At 40.8% G+C, this 20139-nt stretch overlaps 1 protein-coding gene across 25 annotated transcripts in view; it reads right to left on the minus strand.

The window, feature by feature from the left end:
* The window catches only part of CREM (cAMP responsive element modulator), an 81752-nt gene that overhangs the window by 10954 nt on the left and 50659 nt on the right, over positions 1–20139 (minus strand). For 9 of the 25 annotated variants that reach the window (XM_055147256.1, XM_055147260.1, XM_055147255.1 and 6 more), the window contains 2 exons: positions 13921–14109; positions 505–540 (listed from right to left, as the gene is read on the minus strand). The exons of 4 other annotated variants lie outside the window; for them this stretch is intronic. In XM_055147256.1, coding sequence (XP_055003231.1) covers positions 505–540; positions 13921–14109 — 225 coding nt within the window. Of the gene's footprint in view, positions 1–504; positions 541–5445; positions 5463–5581; positions 5716–5887; positions 6201–6710; positions 6770–13920; positions 14110–20139 lie in introns of those variants that run through there. 12 more of the 25 variants (XM_004605402.2, XM_012932006.2, XM_012932003.2 and 9 more) reach the window with 7 other exon arrangements.

Here is a 20139-nt window from a genome sequence, read left to right on the forward strand (position 1 = left end):
ATACTATCGCTCCAGCCCTTATAAATTTTGAACTTTCCAGTTTTTGTTCAAGCCCATTTATACCTTACCTCCACTCCGCCCCAGTGTCTAAGATAAGGAGCTTACTAACGTATGATTTATTAGCGATTACATTTGCTATTACTATAAGATATTATTTAACATTATTAGCAAGGCCCTACAAGATGTGAAATATTTGTTCAAACTGCCCTTAACTGATAAAAAGTCTTATTTCTAAATCTTCCCTCCAATATCACTCATCCCTCTGCTCTGGCCTTTTAGAAGCAGAAAATTCTGGTTATTTATGTGTGCGTAACCATCTAACTCCTGACATGGAAAAAGATAAATGCTTCTGGCTTAATAACAAATAATCCATGGGAAAAGAAATTCTGAGAACTCTCCATTTTGGTCATTAACTTCATACCTCTCTTTGTAAGCTTTAAACGCAGTACACCAGGAAAAGCATGGGATTTGGAGTCTGGATTCTAGTCCAGCTCTGCCACTTACCAGCCATGTGACTTGGGGCAAGTTCAGTTTCCTCATCTGTAAAATGGGGATACAGTATCTCATTTAATACTCACAATAAACCCTGTAATGTATGTCAAAGTGTCTAGCACAGTGCCTGGCACATGGTAGGCATTCAGCAAATGTTATTTCCCTTCCTCTTCCCTTTCTTAAGTTCTGAAAGACAATGTTCCAAATTATGCTTATACCGTATATTTGTTGAAAAGCAGAAAATATCCATAAATATAATTTTCCCAGGAGTCTCCCTTCTAACAAACCTGGGGAATAGAATGATTGAGATGTATGCCTCTTATTCCTTAAAAAACAAAACAAAAACTATTATAAGACTTTAAAACTCATATTTTTGTTATATGCCTTCAGAGAATAACATATATCATCATTTAGAATAAAATATTGTAGTGGAAAAGAATCACAGTAAACCAAATGAGACAAGCTCATCCGTGTGGTACTGAAAAAAAAAAAAGTCATAAATGAGTAGGAAACGAAAAAAATCAGAAGCCCAGTCGAGGGCCTAGATCTCCACAGCTCCCAGAGTGAAACAATTTATAACTCCCCTGTGACGGTGATTTGATTTACTCATTTACTGTGATCTCTGAGGTACTGAGCACGTGACTGAACAAGAACACTGTAACAGATGAAACTCCTACTGTCATGTGTCATTACATTACTGTCACAACTCCACACGCACTTAATTAACAACAGACATACCTTGCCCCTCGTGAACAAGCTGGGGGGCTTTTTGCTCCAGCGCCAGGGAGCTACTGGCATTTCCATTTTCCTCTCTTGGAATTCTCCTACCTTACCATCATACCAGTGCTCCAAATGCCCAAATCAGGCTTGTCCTTGTCTGCCATTTTTTTGTTTGGGGGCCATACCCAGTGGTGCTCCTGGATCATTTCTGACGGGCTCAGGGGACCATATGGGGGCAAGGGATAGAACCCAGTTTGGCTGTGTGCAAGGCATGCACCCCTACTTTGGACCTAGCCTGGCATTTTACATTGACAATAAAACTTCCCTCCTCTATTGTTCCACCATTTCCAAGAAAATGATATTCTACATAAACATGATTGTTTTGATGTTAAACATTTTCGAATCTTACAATTATTAGAATGCATACATACATGACATAGAACCAAGTCATTACCTAAATTGACTTTAAGTTACACAGGAAGAGACCTTTCCTGAGTTGTTTATTAACTGAAAATCTTTGAGTTAAAAATCTGCATAGGAGATGGAGAGATAATACAGTGAGCAGGGCGCTGGCCTTGCATGCAGCAGACCCAGGTCCAGCCCCTAGTATCCTTATGGTCACCTGAACCATATCATCCCCAGGAGTGAGCCTTGATCCCAGAACCACAAAAATTTCTTTAAAAAGAATTTTTAAAAAATATGCAAAAGAAATTATGAATACTGACATGTAAAGCTCTATATTCTATGAAAGTAATAATATTCTAGAAAAAAAATCCAATCTTCACTTAAGATGCAAACTTCATTTTGTATATGAGCAGTGTGCAATATATATGATAACTCATGTCACACAGGCATTCATTTGTCGGTATTATGTGATCTTTCTTTTTCTTAGTTTGTTTTTTGGAGGGACTGGAACAATAGCACAGTGGGTAGGGTGACCTTGCACGCGGCCGACCTGGGTTCGATTCCTCTGCCCCTCTCGGAGAGCCTGGCAAGCTACTGAGAATATCCCACCCACACGGCAGAGCCTGGCAAGCTACCTGTGGCATCTTGGATATGCCAAAAACAGTAACAAGTCTCATAATAGAGACGTTACGGGTGCCTGCTAGAGCAAATCGATGAATAAAGGGACTACAGTGCAGTTTTTTGGAGTGCCCCGTGCTGCTCAGGGCTTTCTTTTAGCTCTGCACTCAGGGATCACTCCTGATAGTGCTCGGGGAACTATATGCATTGCCTGGGATCGAACTAGGGCTAGTGGCATGCAAAGCTATGGCCTTAATCCTTGTACTATCTCTCTGCCCCTCGTGTCCCTCTTGCTAATTTTGTGAGGCTGGAAGAGCCATTAGTCTCCTCTCATCGGTGTTTCTGTTGTATAGAAAACAGATATTTGGATGGGCTAGAAATGCACCAGTGAGAATGCAGGGGAAATGCAGCACTTCTTGGGAGTGAAAGTCTGATTTCCTGGGTGAAACTCTCCTTAAGGAGGAAAGATATACAATATAAGATATAAATATATACAAATATATAATAAACATAATATATAGGATAACTATCCTGAGCTGACAGTTTCTTTGGCTGTCTTTTGGCAAATTTACCACACTTGAACCTTTGAATTATTTTTACCTTAAACTTAACTAAAATGCAAAGTATTATCATAGTTATTTTATTAGGCAATATATTTATATATGCAATTAAAAGAGGACAAAGTTAAACAATTGTCCAAAGTAAAGTTTCATTCATATCTTTTCAACAGTAGTGGGGAAATAGGATAAAACCAATTTCAGTCAAACTTTCCTTACACATTTGGAAATGTAGTGAAACATAAAGGAGATAAATTGTCTCCACTTCCAAGTATCATTACAAGTTGTTTTTCTACCAACTTCAAAAGGCTGGTATAACCTGATCTAAATCATTCTTTTATGTGAAGATTTCCAAACAGAAGTTATTTCCAGCAATAAGCTGTCACAAATATGAAATACATCTTTGTTCTGACACATAAAATATTAACTGTGATACTGTTTTCCAAGTGTCAACACGTTGGAATGTTCATTTTCAGCAATTCAGAAATTCTGGCTCATATTAGAGAACTTTTAGATTCAGTTTCAAAGGCAATGAGTTATGCTCCTAATAAACTTATGAATAGTCAAAAAGTATTTCTGATGAAAGTTTAAACTGTACTCAATAAAATTAATGATTTGAAAAACTAGATTCACTTTTGTTTGATAAGATGACCCTACCAGTACAGTAAATGCTCCTAAAACCTTTATCTAGCCAGGCTGGTCATTATTGTGAGAGATTTTTCAAACTCTTAAGTTGTAGACCATTAGTGAGTCATAAAGTCAATCTCGTGGATTCAGAATGGCATTTAAGCCAATAAAAAAGGAAGAAATGGGGGTTAGAGGGTCCAAGGACAGAGGCAAAAGATGACTGATTTGCAGGGAGCGGGCCAGCAGGCGCAAGGCTGAGTCCAGTTCCCCAGTGTGGTGGCTCCACATGTGTCCAGTTATGTTGTCTGTACCTGCAGCTCTGCAGTCTGTGACCCCGGAGGCCACAAATGATTTCTGCAGTTGTGTGTGTGTTTGTGTGTGTGTGTGTGTGTATGTGTAAGCACCACATGCAAGGGCAAGACCCCTGGGAAGCACAACTGATAAAAAGAAGCACCCCAACCAGGAGTGCAAGCACCTGGCAAGCATCACAGAATCACAGCAAAGGAGGGTGACCTTCCACACAAGGACCACAAGGGAAAGAGCGCAGCCCCCCTGGGGAGCCTGTGCCCAAACCTTGGCAATTAAAGGAATAGAAGGCCAGGTGTTCCAGCACCACAGCCAAAGGTGCAGGTATTGCAGACAGGTGAGTGGTGGGACCCCTCCCCCACCCCCACATCATCACCTCATCATCAACAGAAGGAAAAGAAATAGAACAGGATAGAAGAGAGGAAAAGTAGCTCAGTTAGAGACTTTGAAACAGTAAGAAGAGGGGCCGGAGTGATAGTACAGTGGGGAAGGTGCCAGGCCTGCATGCGACTGACTGGGTTTGACCCCCCGCCATCCCACGTGGTTCCCTAAGCACTGCCAGGAGTAACTCCTGAGTGCAGAACCAGGAGGTAGCCCCGTGAGTCGCCAGTGTGGCCCCAAAACAAATACATCAAAACAAAACAGAAAAGAACCATGGGTTTTGACCTGCTTTATATAATTCTAAGGAACACACACACACACACACACACACACACACGCACGCACGCACACCCATCTATACTATAATGGAAAATATCATTCACGGTCAGAAAGTTGCTATGGTGCAAATAAATCCACGGGACTCTCCAATACCCACCCTTAGCCCAGACTCAGAATCGAAGGCGAGGGTTCTAGAGTTGCTCTGCTACACTTTCAAAAGATTAGGGGATGGGGGCTCAGGGTGTGTCTCAGAAGCTGAGAGCCCCAGTGACAGGCACAAGGCCTGGGGTTCAAGTCCCAGCACTGCCCGCATCACTGGGATGCTCTGTGAGCACCCCAGAAGTGTGACCCCCCACATCACAACCAAACAACAAAGGGAGGGGCAGGGAAGAGCCCCCGGGGCCCTGTGCACTCTCAGCTCAAGAAAATAAAATAGAAAAAATGCTTTTTGTCTCATTTTCAAATGAAACTGGCAGATTTTCTAAAAAATCACTTAAAAGGGAACAAGTGGGGGTCTTGTGAAAAGTTTGACATTTTCGAATCAGCATTTCTGAACATTTTAAATTTGAAACAATTTAATCATGTGTCAGTATGGGTAAAATTATGGAAAAAAATCTCTTCAAGGAGGGTACATTACTGTCCTTTAAAAAATTATTACAATGTTCACTTACAATGAATGCTTGGAATTTTCTGCTAAGTCTATGCCTCCAAATTTTTCACCTTTAAATATTTTTGAGTAATTTTTTAAAAAGTTATTTATGATCCTCGTGCTTAGACAAGTCAAAGATGAGCTAGAACTAAAGGCATACTTCAAAAAGAGATATAAAGCATAAGAAATATACAAAGTGCCTTTTGGTTCCAAAACATTTTGAACTCTGTAGTTTAAGGCCATCTCTATCTGTTAGGGCTTCTGTGATCTATACCACCCCTAAAACTTTTCTGGAAAAAGAAAACAAAACCCACGCCTTCCGAGGTCCGTTTCTAGAACAACACAAATCTTCCCTGCTCAACAGCGTGGTGCTCTCTGCAAAGAGGGCTGAGCCCCCCCAACTCTGCAGACCTAAAACTGTGGCCAAGCTGTTCCTCGGACGGTTCTTCGTGCATTCAGCTGCAAACTGAGGACGGGGTCAGAAGACAGCCGCCACCGCAGACACGCCGTCGTACGCACTGAAAGGCAACCCAGCCCAAAGCACTACCTGTCGCCAAGAGAACCGAGCCACGCAGAGCCCGAGGACCAACTGACGGCGCGCTCGCGGCGGGAGACGCGGCTTCCAGCCCCGCACTTCCCGGCCTGGACACTAGGGCGCGCCTCGACTCGCGGGCTCCGGGCGGCGAGCCCCGGGCCGGCCGGGCGCCCCCGCCGAGCCCCCTCCGGCCGGCACGTGCCCGCGCTCGGCCGCGCTCGGCGCCCGCGTCCCCGGGCAGGACGGCGCGGGGCGGCGCTGGGGCGGCGCGCGGGACACGCGCCGTCCGACCTTCCCCACCGCCGGGCGGATACTCACCACCTGGGACAGGGGCAAGCGAGGCGCACGAGGAACGCGAGCACGGCCCGAGCGATCCCGGAGATAAAGCGGCCGTGGGGAGCTAGTTAACGCCTCTAAATCTGTCAGCAGCGCTTGACAAAGCCGAGAGGAACTGACTAAATCACAGCATGACTCGGGGCTGACGTCAATGTGCAGCTCGCTTGCAGTTTAACTTTTCCACTTCCCTGCCGAAACACGATTCCAGGAAACGCAGTGACGTCAGCCCTTTGAACTCGGTTAGCGGAGGAACAGACCATTTTAAATAGAGGAGGAAAGAAACACAAACATCCCGAACAAGCAAGCTCGCTCTTCCTATTCTGTTTGGAGCTGCATTTGCGCCCGGCAATGAGATCGGAAGCTTTTTGCCCCTTCTTTCTCCTCTCTCCTTTCTCTTTCTCTCTCTCTCCTGTCTCTCTTCCGCCCTCTCTCTCCTCACTCTCTCTCTCTTACAACTTGAACAATATATATTTTAACTTGCAGCTGCATTAAGTTTGCAACAAGTCGCAGATGAAGTACCGCTTCCAGCGGAGCCAAAGGCGGAGTGGGGTGCGGGAGGGGGCAGATCACTGCCTTAGTCCCGTAAGCAAGTGTAATACCGAGCAAAGAAGCAATCACGTAACACCGCTCCAGAAAGTGCTGGGTATAAAGAAAGAGATACTAAAAGAAAGTTCTTACTCCTCAGCTACTGGGGGGGAAAAAATGAATACTTTTTTGAAAATTCCCAAGTGGTCCCTTAAAGAATTTGTCTAAACTTCAAAGACTCTTTTCAGAATTAATATACCCCCCTGTTTAAAATTCTTACCTGTTTCATCTCCTGTTACAGCCATGATGGGCTTCTGCATACAGAACTGTCTTGTTTCCCCTATCACAGGGCAATATAAACTGTTCCAAACTAGCAAGCAAGTGCAGGTTACTAGGAGTACTGACATCAGAATGACATCACTAGCCTATCAGGACCATCAATTTGCTTTGTCATAGCAGAACTCACTGAAACCAAAGTCCTATTTTTAAAACGCTTCATAATAAATGATCTTAATGCTTTTGTTTCCCATTTTTCCATAAAAATCTGTTAAAATGGGTTTGGCAAAAAAAAAAAAAAGAAGTGGGGGGGGCACTTCAACTACATGAAAAAGTTACATAGTGTTTCTTATGAAATTGTTTATGACTGTGTCCAAGGTTTCTAGGTCAAACAAAGGGGGCACAATAAACCCTACATATTTTAAGAGCTCCTAGGAGGGAAAAACAAAGTTTACAGATTTAAAACAAAAACAACTGACAATCAGCCCAGAAAGACACTAGTTGTTTCAGAGACACTTCTAAATTCATGAATACCCAGTCACCTTTGTTCACTCAATACATTTTTATTCCTTGAGCTATTTGCTACACAAGCATAAAATACAGCTATTCTCAAGGTGACAGAATTTGCTAATATCACTTGAAGTAGGTATTAAAATTAAAAAATCTCACTGTTCCAAAATACAGCAAATACTATACCGCATTTCTCCCTAATTAAACTAAATCATAGGAATTTGCTGCTACTTAAAGTTTTGACACACAAAACAAGCAACCTCATGTGACTCACTCTAGTGTATTCTTTGATCACATTAAAATCCCTTGGAAAACGGGGGCTGGAGTGACAGTAGAGTGAGCAGGGCACTTGCTTTGCACGCAGGCGGCCCAGGTTCAATCTCCAGCATCCCATAGGGTTCCCGCCTTCCTCTGCCACTCCCTTCCCCCATCCCCTCATTGTCCTGACCTTGCCAAGAGTGATTCCTGAACACAGAGTCAGGAGTAAGCCCTGAGCACTGCTGGTTATGGGCCCCAAACAGAAAACAAAACAAAACAAAAATTCCCTAAAAAGAAATTTGTGATTTTAAAAGAATCATATGTTATTCACAACAACCATTCATCAATCTGAAAAATATCTACATCACTAGAAAACTGAATCATTGCCAGATTCTACCAAAGACAATTTTTTTAAGATGTGGACAATGTTCTACAGTGCTGCCAACTTTAGCTGGAGAAATGAATTGACATCTCTCCTGCACAGTGAACCATCACGGGCCTTTCCTCATCAGTGGGTTGAACAGAGCCTGTTCCCCGGCATGAGAACTCAACCTGCTCTTGTGTTAGTAAAAGATCACCCCACCATATTAATGCCTGCACTGATGAAGCCCAAGGCAGGGGCTTTAGACCGGTGTGCAGGACAGAAAATAGCCTGCAGTATCCTATGAACTGAGGACATGGTGGCCAAGAGTAGCCTGGGGATCCCTTTGGACACTGGCCCAAACCAGAGGCTCCATGAAGGACTCTTGCATCCCAGTCACGTCTGAGGATTACTAGGAGTCAATTTTATTTCCCATTTCAGAAAGTCCAAAGTCATTTTTATTTCAAAATTTCCCTAAGTTAGCACTAAGATACTCAACACATATTCGTATAAAAAGGATTGAGGGAAGGAAGGAAGGAGAGAGGCTGGCTGCTTGTCTATTAATACATTCCCTAGTCCAGGTAAATCCAGTTCATCAGAACATTTCCGGAGTGAAGGAGTATTTCCTTTTTATCAAGCGAATGCTACTTTGACATTTAGCCTATGTCAGGGGCTGTGCTGGGCACAGAGATTTTACAATTCATGTAAAATACGTCTGGAGAAAGTGCCGAGCGACTCACAAGGGGTATGTAAGCCACCTGGGAGGATCAGGCAAGGCCTTCTGGAGGAAGGGATACCCAGGCTAAAGCCTCAGTGTACATGACGAGGGAAACTGCTTGGGTCAGAGCACATCACAGGAACGAAAGAAATCCTGCATGGAGCCTAATTCCGAAAGAGGGAGAATGAAGCTACGAGCTAAGCAAGGCTGCTCGGGCCAGGAAGGGGAGCCACCAAGGCCTGTTAAACAGATCTGGCTGTGTGACGGATTCTCAAGGCTTTGCAGCAGGAAGCTGACATGGCTGGATAGGAATTCTAGAAATGACCACTTTGAACTACGAAATAGAAGAGTGTAAGGGGGAAGGTTAAGATGGAAAGAAATGGGAGCGGGGGGGGGGTGTTGGAGGCAGGAACACTATTTTAGAGAAACATAACTTGTTCTCAGAAACACTAAATGGGATAATAATTCTACCTGAACTTTTAGGAATCATTAGCCCCAAAAGAGGGCTGGAAAACATATCGTTAGGTGAGAAATGTTTGCCACAGCAGCCACTCATGACAGCAGCTGCAGAGAACAGAGCCTTACTCCAGGGAGGGTGGGGGGCACAGGAAAAGAATTCTCACAGCGCGGGGTGGGGGGGTGGCGGGTACGGTGGGGGCCTGAAGATGTCTGTGCTTCAGTCTGAAGGAGGGAACGACCAAATGGGCCAGATGAGTCCAGGATGACACCTTGGTTTCTGGATTGAAGCAATAGGAAGGTCCATCATAGAAGAGGGAACCAAAGATTTGTGGCTGGGGAAAATGCATTAGTTTGGGTGTGAGAAATCAGAGATGCGTATGGATAGCCAAGCTGCTGGGTTCAGGGGTTTAACAGAACTGAAATTCTGGACAGGCCTATGGTTGGTTATCTGAGAAGAGATTTCAAGTCAGACCGGAAGAAGGGGTCTTCTTCCCAAGGAGCAGTAAATGCTTAGGACAGGAGGAGCAGAGGGAGAATCAATCAACAAAGGGGGCTCGAGGGAGGCAAGAGGGGTCGGTGTCGTAGTACAGCAGGGAGGGCGTTTGCCCTGCACTTGGTCAACTTGGGGTCAAGGCCCGGCATCCCATATGGTCTCTCAAGCACCACCAGGAGTGATTCCTGAATGCAGAGTCTGGTGTAACCCTGAGCTGTTATCATGGGTGTGCCTCCCCCTCAAAAAAAAAAAGTAATTTTCGGGAGAAAAGGAAGCCGAACTCATCAGTGTTATATACTGGTATATAAGGGGCTGGGACATTTTGATTGTGAGAAATCTGTATGCATTTGGTCTCTGTCTTTGTTCCTGGCTCACAGATCATCAAGTCCTTGGCATTTTCTGATCCACAAGAGCAATGGAAGCATCTTTAGTTTTATATTTTGGGTCATAATATTGTTGAGTTTACAGCTTCAGAGCTGTAAAGGTGAAACGGTTATTAGGTATCCTTAATTAGACCCTACTGGGTATATGTGGGTGAGGTGACATCTGGATAGCACGTAAGGACACAGGCTGCTTCTTTCAGGCAACCAACCAGGAATAGAGTGGAAAGAGGCAGGAGGACGAGCCGATCAATGGTTTAGCCAATCAGGTCTGTGGAACTAAGCTGCCATATAAACCTGAAAGGGCAGGGTAAGAGCTTCATAGAGGTGGGACAGAGGCACTCCTGGAAAGGCCACGAAAGCCCAGAGTCCTTGCCCTTGCATCCTTTTTATCTGGATGGTTCCGAGTTATATCATTCATGACAAACTGACCACCCAGTAATGTTGCTCTAATTTTCTCTGAACTCTATGAGGTGTTCTAGCAAACCACTGAGCCCAAAGAGGTGAGGGAAAGAAGTTGTGGGACTTTCTGACTAACTCAGGAGCCAGTCGGCGAGAAGCACAGCTGAGAGGGGAAGTTCTGGAGGATTTTCAGCTTGTGGTACTGGATCCTATTTTGCAGTAAAGAGCATCAGCACTGAGCCCAGTAGGAGCATAGCAAATAAGATGGGAAAGTGGTGTAGAAGCCCACAAAGCTCAATGGGTGGAAACACACAGAAGGCTCAATAGCACCAAACAGCTTAGTAAATCCTTCGAGAATAACTTGAGTAACACCACTGTGAGATTTAACAATTTTCACAAACTTTCTTTAAGTGAACTATATGATTTTTGTTTGTTTTAGTTGTGGAGGGCACACCTGGCAGTGCTCAGGACTTATTCCTGGTTCTGTGCTCAGGGATCATTCCTGGTGGGGCCAGGGGAGGATAGGGTGCCAGGGATGGAATGCGGGTCGGCTGAGTGCAAAGCAAGAACATCCTACCCATTGTACTTTCACTCTGGCCCCTAACCAAACTATTTTTGATAATTCTATTTTTTTGTTGTTGTAAGAGTATTATTTTGTCATAAGAGTGTCAGAATTGGTTTGAGTTGTGGGACAGCAAGTAGTTGTCCCAGAATTGCTGGGAAATTGGTATGGGAGATGTGGAAGAAGAAAACAATGCTCCTCCACCGAAACTCCTAACCCATCCTCCCTGCCCCACCCCCACATATCTGAACTGGATGAAGAACTGTTGGTATCAGAACCACTTTAGGATTCAAACAAAGTAAGGACTGAGAACTAAGTCAGTGTGACCTTTCAATGGCATGTGACCTGGCACCCTGTTATGTTAAACATAAAGCAGGAACTCCTGGCCAAGCGATTTAAAAGAAGGACAGAAAGATGGAAGGATGGGAGGATGGGAGGATAGAAGGGAGGATGGAAGGGAGGAAGGGAGGACGGGAGGAAGGAAGGAAGGAAGGAAGGAAGGAAGGAAGGAAGGAAGGAAGGAAGGAAGGAAGGAAGGAAGGAAGGAAGGAAGGAAGGAAGGAAAGGAGGGAGATAGGGAAGGAGATAGGGAGGGAGGAGATAGGGAGATAGGGAGGGAGGGAAGGGTGTTGGGGGGCTGTGGGGAGAGGAACCACAAAGGGAAGGGATGAAAAGAAAACAAGAGAAGAGGAGTAAAGATGGGAAGGAACCAAACCAAACATCCCACCTGCATTTAATAAAGACAAGCACACAGCATCACTGGTAGATTTTGAAAGGATAAACATGTTATTAGAGTTAAGAAAATTAAATGATGAGATAATCAGCTTTTAAAATAAAATCAATAATACTCTATACCAGCACTACCCAGGAAACATAGAAAGGTTCTGTTCTTAATAGTAAGAAAAGCACCATTCATGGGGCATATAAGCATTTAGGAAACAAAGAACATGAAGGACTTCCATGGAGATAATCTTAAGCAGTTAAAACACTGGCCTTTAAAGTAAGATCAGAATAAGTGAGACATTCTCTGCACTGAAGCCAAAAAAAAAAAAAAAAAAAGATGATTGTCAAGACTTCAGGTTTGCCCTAATCTATAACTTGAATGCAATGCCAGCAATAGTTTTGTTAAAATTATCATTGCTCAGAAACTCAAACTTACTCCAAATGCATGTGAAATAATAATGAATCACAAATAACACTTGAAAAGTGATAAAGTTCTTTTTATGTTGTTTTTTTTTTCTTTTTGGGTCACACCCAGCGATGCACAGGGATGTTATTCCTGGCTCATGCATTCAGAAAATACTCCTGGCGGTGCTTGGGGGACCATATGGGATGCTGGGAATTGAACCCGGGTTGGCCCTACCCACTGTGCTATCGCTCCAGTCCCTTGAAAAGTGATAAGGAAGGGAACTTGTTCTGTAAGATAACAGCATGGTACTGGTATCTTTAGAAAGAGAGCCACAGGAAACAACAGAATTCTGGGACAGATCCAAGTAAACATAAGAACCTACCGTATAATTAAAATTGCTCCCATCAATTAACAGGGAAAGTAAAAACCAGGAGAGGAAAACAAGTTCCTTTCTAAGAGAGGAAATGGATTCTCACCTACTACAAACAGAGGTACTTCTTTATAGGTGAACCTCAGAAGAATTAATATGATAATGCACATGACAACAGAATATAAGGTAGGGAAATATAAATGTCTATTTGTATGGGGTCCACACCCAGCAGTGCCCTGTGCTCAGGGGTGACGCCTGGCAACGCCAGGATGGAAACAGGGCTGGGTGCCCAAGGTAAGCATCTCATCCCCTGTACTCTCCAGCACAGAAAATATGGCTGTGACTTATGGAAGAAAGAAAAAGTTCTGAAGTGAAATAAGTAAAACTGCAGAGCATAAAACTTAAATGTATAGTATATAAGATACAATACAATTTTAGAAGTCTCCTTTGTTGTGAAAACCATTGTCAAGTTGGCAAGAACTTCCCAAATTAAAGAAATAGTTGAAGAAATTATTATTTAAGATTATTTAGACATATAAGATTTATGAGTATGGGGGAAATATAATGGGTGGCTTTATTTTTACATTTAAAATTTTTTTGGTTTTTGGGTCATACCCAGCAATCACTCCTGACTGCCCTCAGGAACCACTCCAAGTAGTGATGAGGGGACCATATTGGGATGCCAGAGATCAAACAAACCTGGGTGAACCATGTTCAAGGCAAACACCCTACCCACTGTACTATCTCTCTGGCCCTATTTTTTACATTTTTAAACATTACAGTATTAGGTCAGTACCATGAATTATTTTTGCTCCATTAATGTCACATTTTAGTTATTCATAGACGTTCATAGTCCATATTAAATCCCCAGACCCTGAAGGGTAAAGCTAACTATTGTGAGAGCCATGAATTATAATTTGGTGTTTTTGGTTCTTGCAATGCTCAAATTAAAGAACTAGTAATACTCCACTTAAAATTAGTACTATATCACATAGACTAAGTAAATGGACTACAAGGAACAGAATTTAAAGATCAGGATTTTGGAAAATTTTATCAATATGTCTATTATTAGTTATCATGAGTTCAATAAAATTAAAATAATACATAATACAAATGTCAACTTCCATAAGATATAGAATGGGTACCTCTGAATTCAAATATACCAAGAAGGGTCTAAAGGAAAAACAAAAGCCAGAAATTCTTTTGAAATAAAATGTCTAGAAATCAGACTTGAATTTAACAGTTGGGGAAAACCCAAATTTAGTGCTTAATGGGCTAAATCTTACACTACAGAAATAGGTAGAACGTTCCTAACCCCCAAATGAAGGATATTTACTGAAATAAAAATTTATTCGTTTCCAACTCGTTTTCAGTAATGCTACTTTGAAATTAAGCAGTTGGTAAAACCTGCTTAAATTAAAACAAAAACATATACCCTTTCCCCAAACACAAAGAAAATTCTGTACTTCCTGTATATTGAAAAAAAAAAACCAAAACTATAAAACCACCACTAAGTGGTGTGATGTAGTAATTCATAGGTATTCTAAATGTATTAGGATTAATAAGATATACCTTGAACAACAACCTGGCTGCCTGGGACAAAGAACTGCTGTGTGCCATCAGCTGACTGTGCTGCGTACTGTACAATTGTAGCACCTGGTGGAGGAGCTCCTGAATTTGTCATTGTTAAAGCCTGTAGTCCCTGAACACCATCAGATCCTGGGTTAGAAATCTGGATTGTTCCACCTTGGGCTATAGCAACTTAACAGAAAAAGAAAAGAAATATTAGAGCATTTCAAGATTCACATTTCTTAATCCCATACTGGAAGAAGCTAGCTGAATCTATTTTATTACCATTGCTTCTCATTCTCAAGTTACCCTTATTTCTCTAGGCTGAAATGATAAGGAACATCAGGTCCTCCTTCATGGCACATGGTCTGGAAAAGCTCGTGAACACTTATTTCCTGTAAAATATTTCCTGAAAATATTTCCTGTTCTGAATTGTTTGAAATACACAGAATCCATGCTTTTTTTTTTTCTAACTCATGATGTATATCCCACTAAGTTGTTTCAGAGTGGAGATAAAGATGGAAAGGTACAACTTCTTGATTTTTTTCCTCCTTTTTTTGAGATAGTTTAGTTGTGTTTATTAAAACTTAACAATCGTTTAACATTTAAGAAATTCCACTGAGAAGCCAGGAAGATAGATAGGAACCAGGGACACATGCCTTTCACACACTAGGACCTGAGTTCGATCCCTGGGACTTGCACAGTGCATCCCCGCTCCCCACCTCACCACCACACACATATCAGTACCACTGGGTATGGCAGTGACAACAGCATTCCAGTGCCCCATGATAGCAACCAAACACTGAACCTTCAAGCGATCACAGGGGAAAGGTCCCCAGGCTCCCTGAGCACTGCTGGAGAAACCCCACCCCAAATTTTAAAAATTCTACTGAGCATCACAATTAAAATGAATATCAACTTTTAGCTAACTAACTCCTTTTCTACTATACCGTGGTGGGAGAAAGAAAACAGCTTTAATCATATGTGTCTATATACATATATATTACATAAAATATTTTAACTATATATAACCTCTATTTTGGGAGACCCCACTCCAAATTTTAAAAATTCTACTGAGCATCACAATTGCAATGAATATCAACTTTCAGCTAACTCCTTTTCTACTATAGTGTGTGTGGGGGGGGGGCGGTGGGGGGATACATTTAATCATACATGTCTATATATTATATAAAATATTTTAACTATATATATCCTCTATTTTGAGGGACCCCAAGCCAAATTTTAAAAATTCTACTGAGCATCACAATTGCAATGAAGATCAACTTTCAGCTAATTCCTTTTCTACTATATCATGGGGGGGAGAGAAAATAGCTTTAATTATGTTATCTATATATTATATAAAATATTTTAACTACATATTTTGGTCTTCAAAACTCAAAACTGTTATCTTTTCTTCAAAACTCAAAACTGTTGTCTTTTCCATTTTGAACATGTCAGGAGAGCCCTGAAATGTGAAGTAGGAAAGTTGAAACGACAGCCTGGAATGGACGGTAAAAGCGCAGTTGCTGCAGTGGTTCCCCCCCTCTCGAGTGGGTGGAAGAACTGCAGCTAACAGTAACACACAGGAGGCACCTTTAAAGTAGGAGACCTGCCAGACATCTATTTTAAAGTTACACATTAACCACAAGTTCCAAAAGAATAATTGATCCAATGTTTTGTCTTAAAATTTCACCTGATAAGACAAGTATTGTTTAAAATCTCTGAAAGGTCTGTACACTTGAACACAAAGATCACAACTGCATGTTTTTAAATGCCAGGTGTGAAATGGAACCATCGAACATCATTTAAAGCCCCAGTGAAAGCATTGGTGATTAAAACAAATTACTTATAGACTTTACAACATCTATAAATGAAAGTAGATGTCTTTCAGGAGTCTTATAGTTGTGTCTGAGTATACGCTGAATAGTTCTGAGTTATTTTCAAATGTTTTTAAGTGTATCTAAACAAAGAACTGCCCCTAAGTGGTGACTTTTTGAAATAAACCTGTCAAAAATAACAACAAATCTTTGACCTCAGCCACTAGTGACTAGCACAGAAAAAGGTGTTAATATTTAAAAAGATATTTTAACATAGATACTCTGTTTTGGTTCATTGACAGGCAGGCTACTATTAGATGGACAGAAATGGAAACTTCGTTACAGAATGTCAATAGCAATCAATAGCACTGAGGTTGAGAAAGCCTGATGTAATATCACACTATTTATCCGGCTCTTCTAGAACATTCTACCAATTAAAAACAAGATTTCACTATAACTGAGTCAAGGCTTTGAGAGGGTCTGGATTCATACCTGACAGCAAGAGGGTTAGGGAGAGATTATCGGTCTACTTTTGTCTACTTTTAAAAGTATGATAACAAAGGATTTTTTTTCTTTTGGCCAGAGCAATAGTATAGCAGGTAAGGGTGCTTGTCTTGCATGAAGCTAACCCAGATTCAATCTCCAGCAACCCATATGGTTCCTCAAGCCCAACAGAAGTGATCCTAAGCACAAAACTGGGAGTAACTCCTGGGCACTGCCAGGTTTGACCCCAAAACCAAAATAAGTAAATAAATAAAAGAAATATTCCTTTTGTCTACCTTCATGGCTGGACAGGAATGAATTTCACATTATCACAAATTTGAATGTGCCTTTGAAAAAGATAATTAGTTTAATGATATAGAAATAGCATTTTAGAAAGAACAGGCATATGCCGTTATCATTATAGCATGTAAGCACAAAACCTAGCATATAGCCAGCACTCAATAGTATCTATCAGACAATCTGTCACTTATGCATATAGAAGAGTTAAACAAAGGAAGTATGGCTTCAAATTCTAATAACAATTTAAATTCAATGTCAGTAACAACCACCAAGCTTTTGAACTAGTTAAAAAAAACCTTAGTAGCTGCTCCCATGGGAAGAAGTCTAAAAAAAGTGGTAGATAACAAGTTCCTTTTTCTTTATTTTCATACTTTCTTTTATTGTCCTCCTTCAGAATTTACCTCACAGTATTTGCCGATCAATCAAAATGTCTTTGCTTTCATGCTGTGAAAATGGATACATGAAATATTTGTTTCTCTCATTTTATTTTTCAATCAGTCATTATATAAGTGGATGTGCAAACCAAAGATACACACACACACAAACAGGCTGTCCACTGTCTCTAGAGGGAAACATTTCTTACTGCTAAGTCTAGTTTTTAGCTTAGCTTTTCTCTTCTTGCAACAAAGGTGCTCCTGACCTTGGCATTATCAAATGACAGAGGCTATTCTCAATCAAAATGCTACATCTCACTTGACAATGAACAAGATCTTCCAATGCTTCAGAATAGGCTTTGGGTTGTACGTGTTTGTATATTCCAAAGATTAGAGGAGGAAACTTTAAATTAAAAAACATTCAAGGATAACAAATGTTTTCATTAAATACACATCTTGATAAATTACAACTGCAGGAGAAAAAATAAGATGAAATTATGAGTGAATTGTCACATCTTTTATTCCTTAGCCAATTTTTAAAAACGAATGAAAATCATCTAACAAATATAGAAGTAGAAAAAAAAAATTTTCCTGCCTACTGCTCCCCAAACCATTCAGGGGGACGGGAGGTATTTTAAGATGAATCTCAGGCATCAAATCTGGCTACTCATTTTATATTTTAAAAACCTTTAAAATATAAAATTTTAATTGGCTTCCAAGCAGTGCTCAGAGCCCTGTGTGTTGGGGAGGGACACCCCACCCACCCAGTTCTGTGGGCTGGACGGTTGAATGCTTGGGCCCCAGCAGTGCTGGAAGTTAGTTACAGGGCCTTCTGGGTGGTAATGAGGAGACACCAGAGACACCCCGTCTGTGGAAGAGGTGACATGCAGTGCTGGGAATCAAACACAGGCACGCACTTGAGGCTAATCTTTTACTTGGAGGACAGTTTGGGAGGGTTTGGGTCACACCCAGCCATGCTCGAGATCACTCCTGGCAGGGACTGGGAGACCATGCAGTCAGGGATTGAACTAGGCCTGCATATAAGGCACGCACTCAGTCTGCTGACCTCTCTCCCACCCTACGTTAAACTGTAAAATAAAATTATTTGTCCCCACAGCAATGAAAATATATTTTATTATTTTTTTTTTAAAATGGGGCAGGGGAGGTGACCTTCTCTTGGCATGCTCCTGGCTCTGCATCAGGCAGGGATCATTCCTGGTGGGGATCGGGGACCACATGAGGGGCTGGAGATCTAACCGGGGTCAGCAGTCAAGCACCCTATCCACTGTACTACCTTTCTGGCCCTTATTAATTTTACTTTGAAGATTCAGGCTTGATGGATGCATTCTTGGACTGAACCATGTAACCGGGTATAAAAGCACTTCCTGTGGCTTCTTTTCCTATCGACAAGGAAAAGTCCACATTGATCTGAGTACTCATAATACTTGAAACAGAAGTAAAAGCATTTTATTATTTTAGATATGATACCAAGTTTCCTCTTTCAACTATTTCTCAATAATATTAGTTTCATTAAGTAGTTCACATTGCATTTAAATTGCACAACTAGACTATATAATCTATTAAGTGCTATTTGACTGTCCATCACGTTACTGTTAATAGTAGCAGTGGGTAGAGGTTCTGCTACTCTCCTAGTTCCCCCTCTCCAAAGCCTCATTTTAGCTACATCTCACAATCAAGAGGGTCACTGTCCACTAGTTGAATGATGGATACCCTGACCTTCAGTTAATTTTTTATCTAAATATAATTATTTAGTTATATTATTATATTATTGTAATTATATTATTATAATTATATTATTATAACTAAGTATTTTTCTGCTTAATTAGCTTTAAAGGTTATATAAATGTTTTGTCTACATTTTTATATAGTTGTGGTTTTTATTTAATTTCAAATCAGTATTAATTCAAGGACAGCTTTTCCCCTTCCTAACTAACCATGTACAGGTATCCAGGATGATTAGAGCATTAACTAGTCAAGGCAATAAATTGTAAAAATAATTCCTAGGCATGAAAAATTGTGTTTTAAAATTCTTCTATTTCTACTACAAACTCATACTCATTGCCAGTGAGCACTTCTCTCCACTGTCAATGAAATCAGAGAAACATTAAAGAATTTAAAAATTATGAATTTTGAATAGAATTTTTAAATTAAGATAAGATTTTAAAGTCTTGTATAATTTTTTAAAAAGGAAATGAATGATAAAGGTGGGAAACAAAAAAATTTCATGACCAAATGAAGAAGAATTTATTTAAATTAAGGTTTCATCTGATTTTTCTCCTTCTAAATCTTAAACCTATATATATATATATGAGCTAATTCAAATACATAGATATGTAAATATTTAAGTATGTTGTAAAAACATCTTTATTTATAATAGTAACAAAAGATTCATAACAAAATTTTAGTGTATTAACTCAAAACAGCAGACCTTATTCCTCTGAAATAAGTTTAAAAGGTGAGCACAAAAGAGAATTTGTGAGTTCCTGTGCCTTAAAGGCTAAGAGGTGCAGGGAACAGAAGAAAGACTAAAATAAGCCTCAATCTCATGCTGTAACAAAAATAGCAACACCAAGGTTAAAAGCCAGATTCGACTAAATAGGCACCTTCTATGGTTGCTTTGAAAGTTACCTTGGGAGAATGCAAGCAATGTTACTCTGAAGATTAAAAACACAAGTGCATTTATTTTAGAATGCATGAGTGTATCATGTGCCAGCTTCTTTTATGAAGAAATGAATAGGCATTTATTCATGAGTCTCCTGAGAATTCTGAGTTATTTTAGGTAGGTTCACCAAGTTCACATATATCTTTATTTCATCATGGTGCACTCTGGACTGACCCACTTACCTTTGGTGTTTAAGAATTCCAGGAAGGGGTGAGTAAAGAGACAAGAGACATTAAGGGAGATGGGGACGGGGAGCAGAATTGAAGTCGTGGGCGATGGTCCTTAATTGGCAAGGGACTATATCAGGTAAAATAAAGTGCAGGACTAAACAAAACAAAACCTTGTCTTTAAAGAAAAGTAATCAATTAAGCAACTTCAAATATTTAAATTTCTATAGTTGCTTCACTTCTGTTTATGAATTTCCCACCTTTCCAGTGCACATCTTAAGTGTAGCCAGTGACATTCTCTGCTAATTCTAAAACTGAGCCCTTCAATGTTCAGAAATATTTTTTTGAGACAGAACAGGTTCTTTTCGACTGCAAAGAATGTTAACTGACTTATAACA

The sequence above is a fragment of the Sorex araneus genome, chromosome 9 (assembly GCF_027595985.1).
Source record: "Sorex araneus isolate mSorAra2 chromosome 9, mSorAra2.pri, whole genome shotgun sequence".
Lineage (NCBI taxonomy): Eukaryota > Metazoa > Chordata > Mammalia > Eulipotyphla > Soricidae > Sorex > Sorex araneus.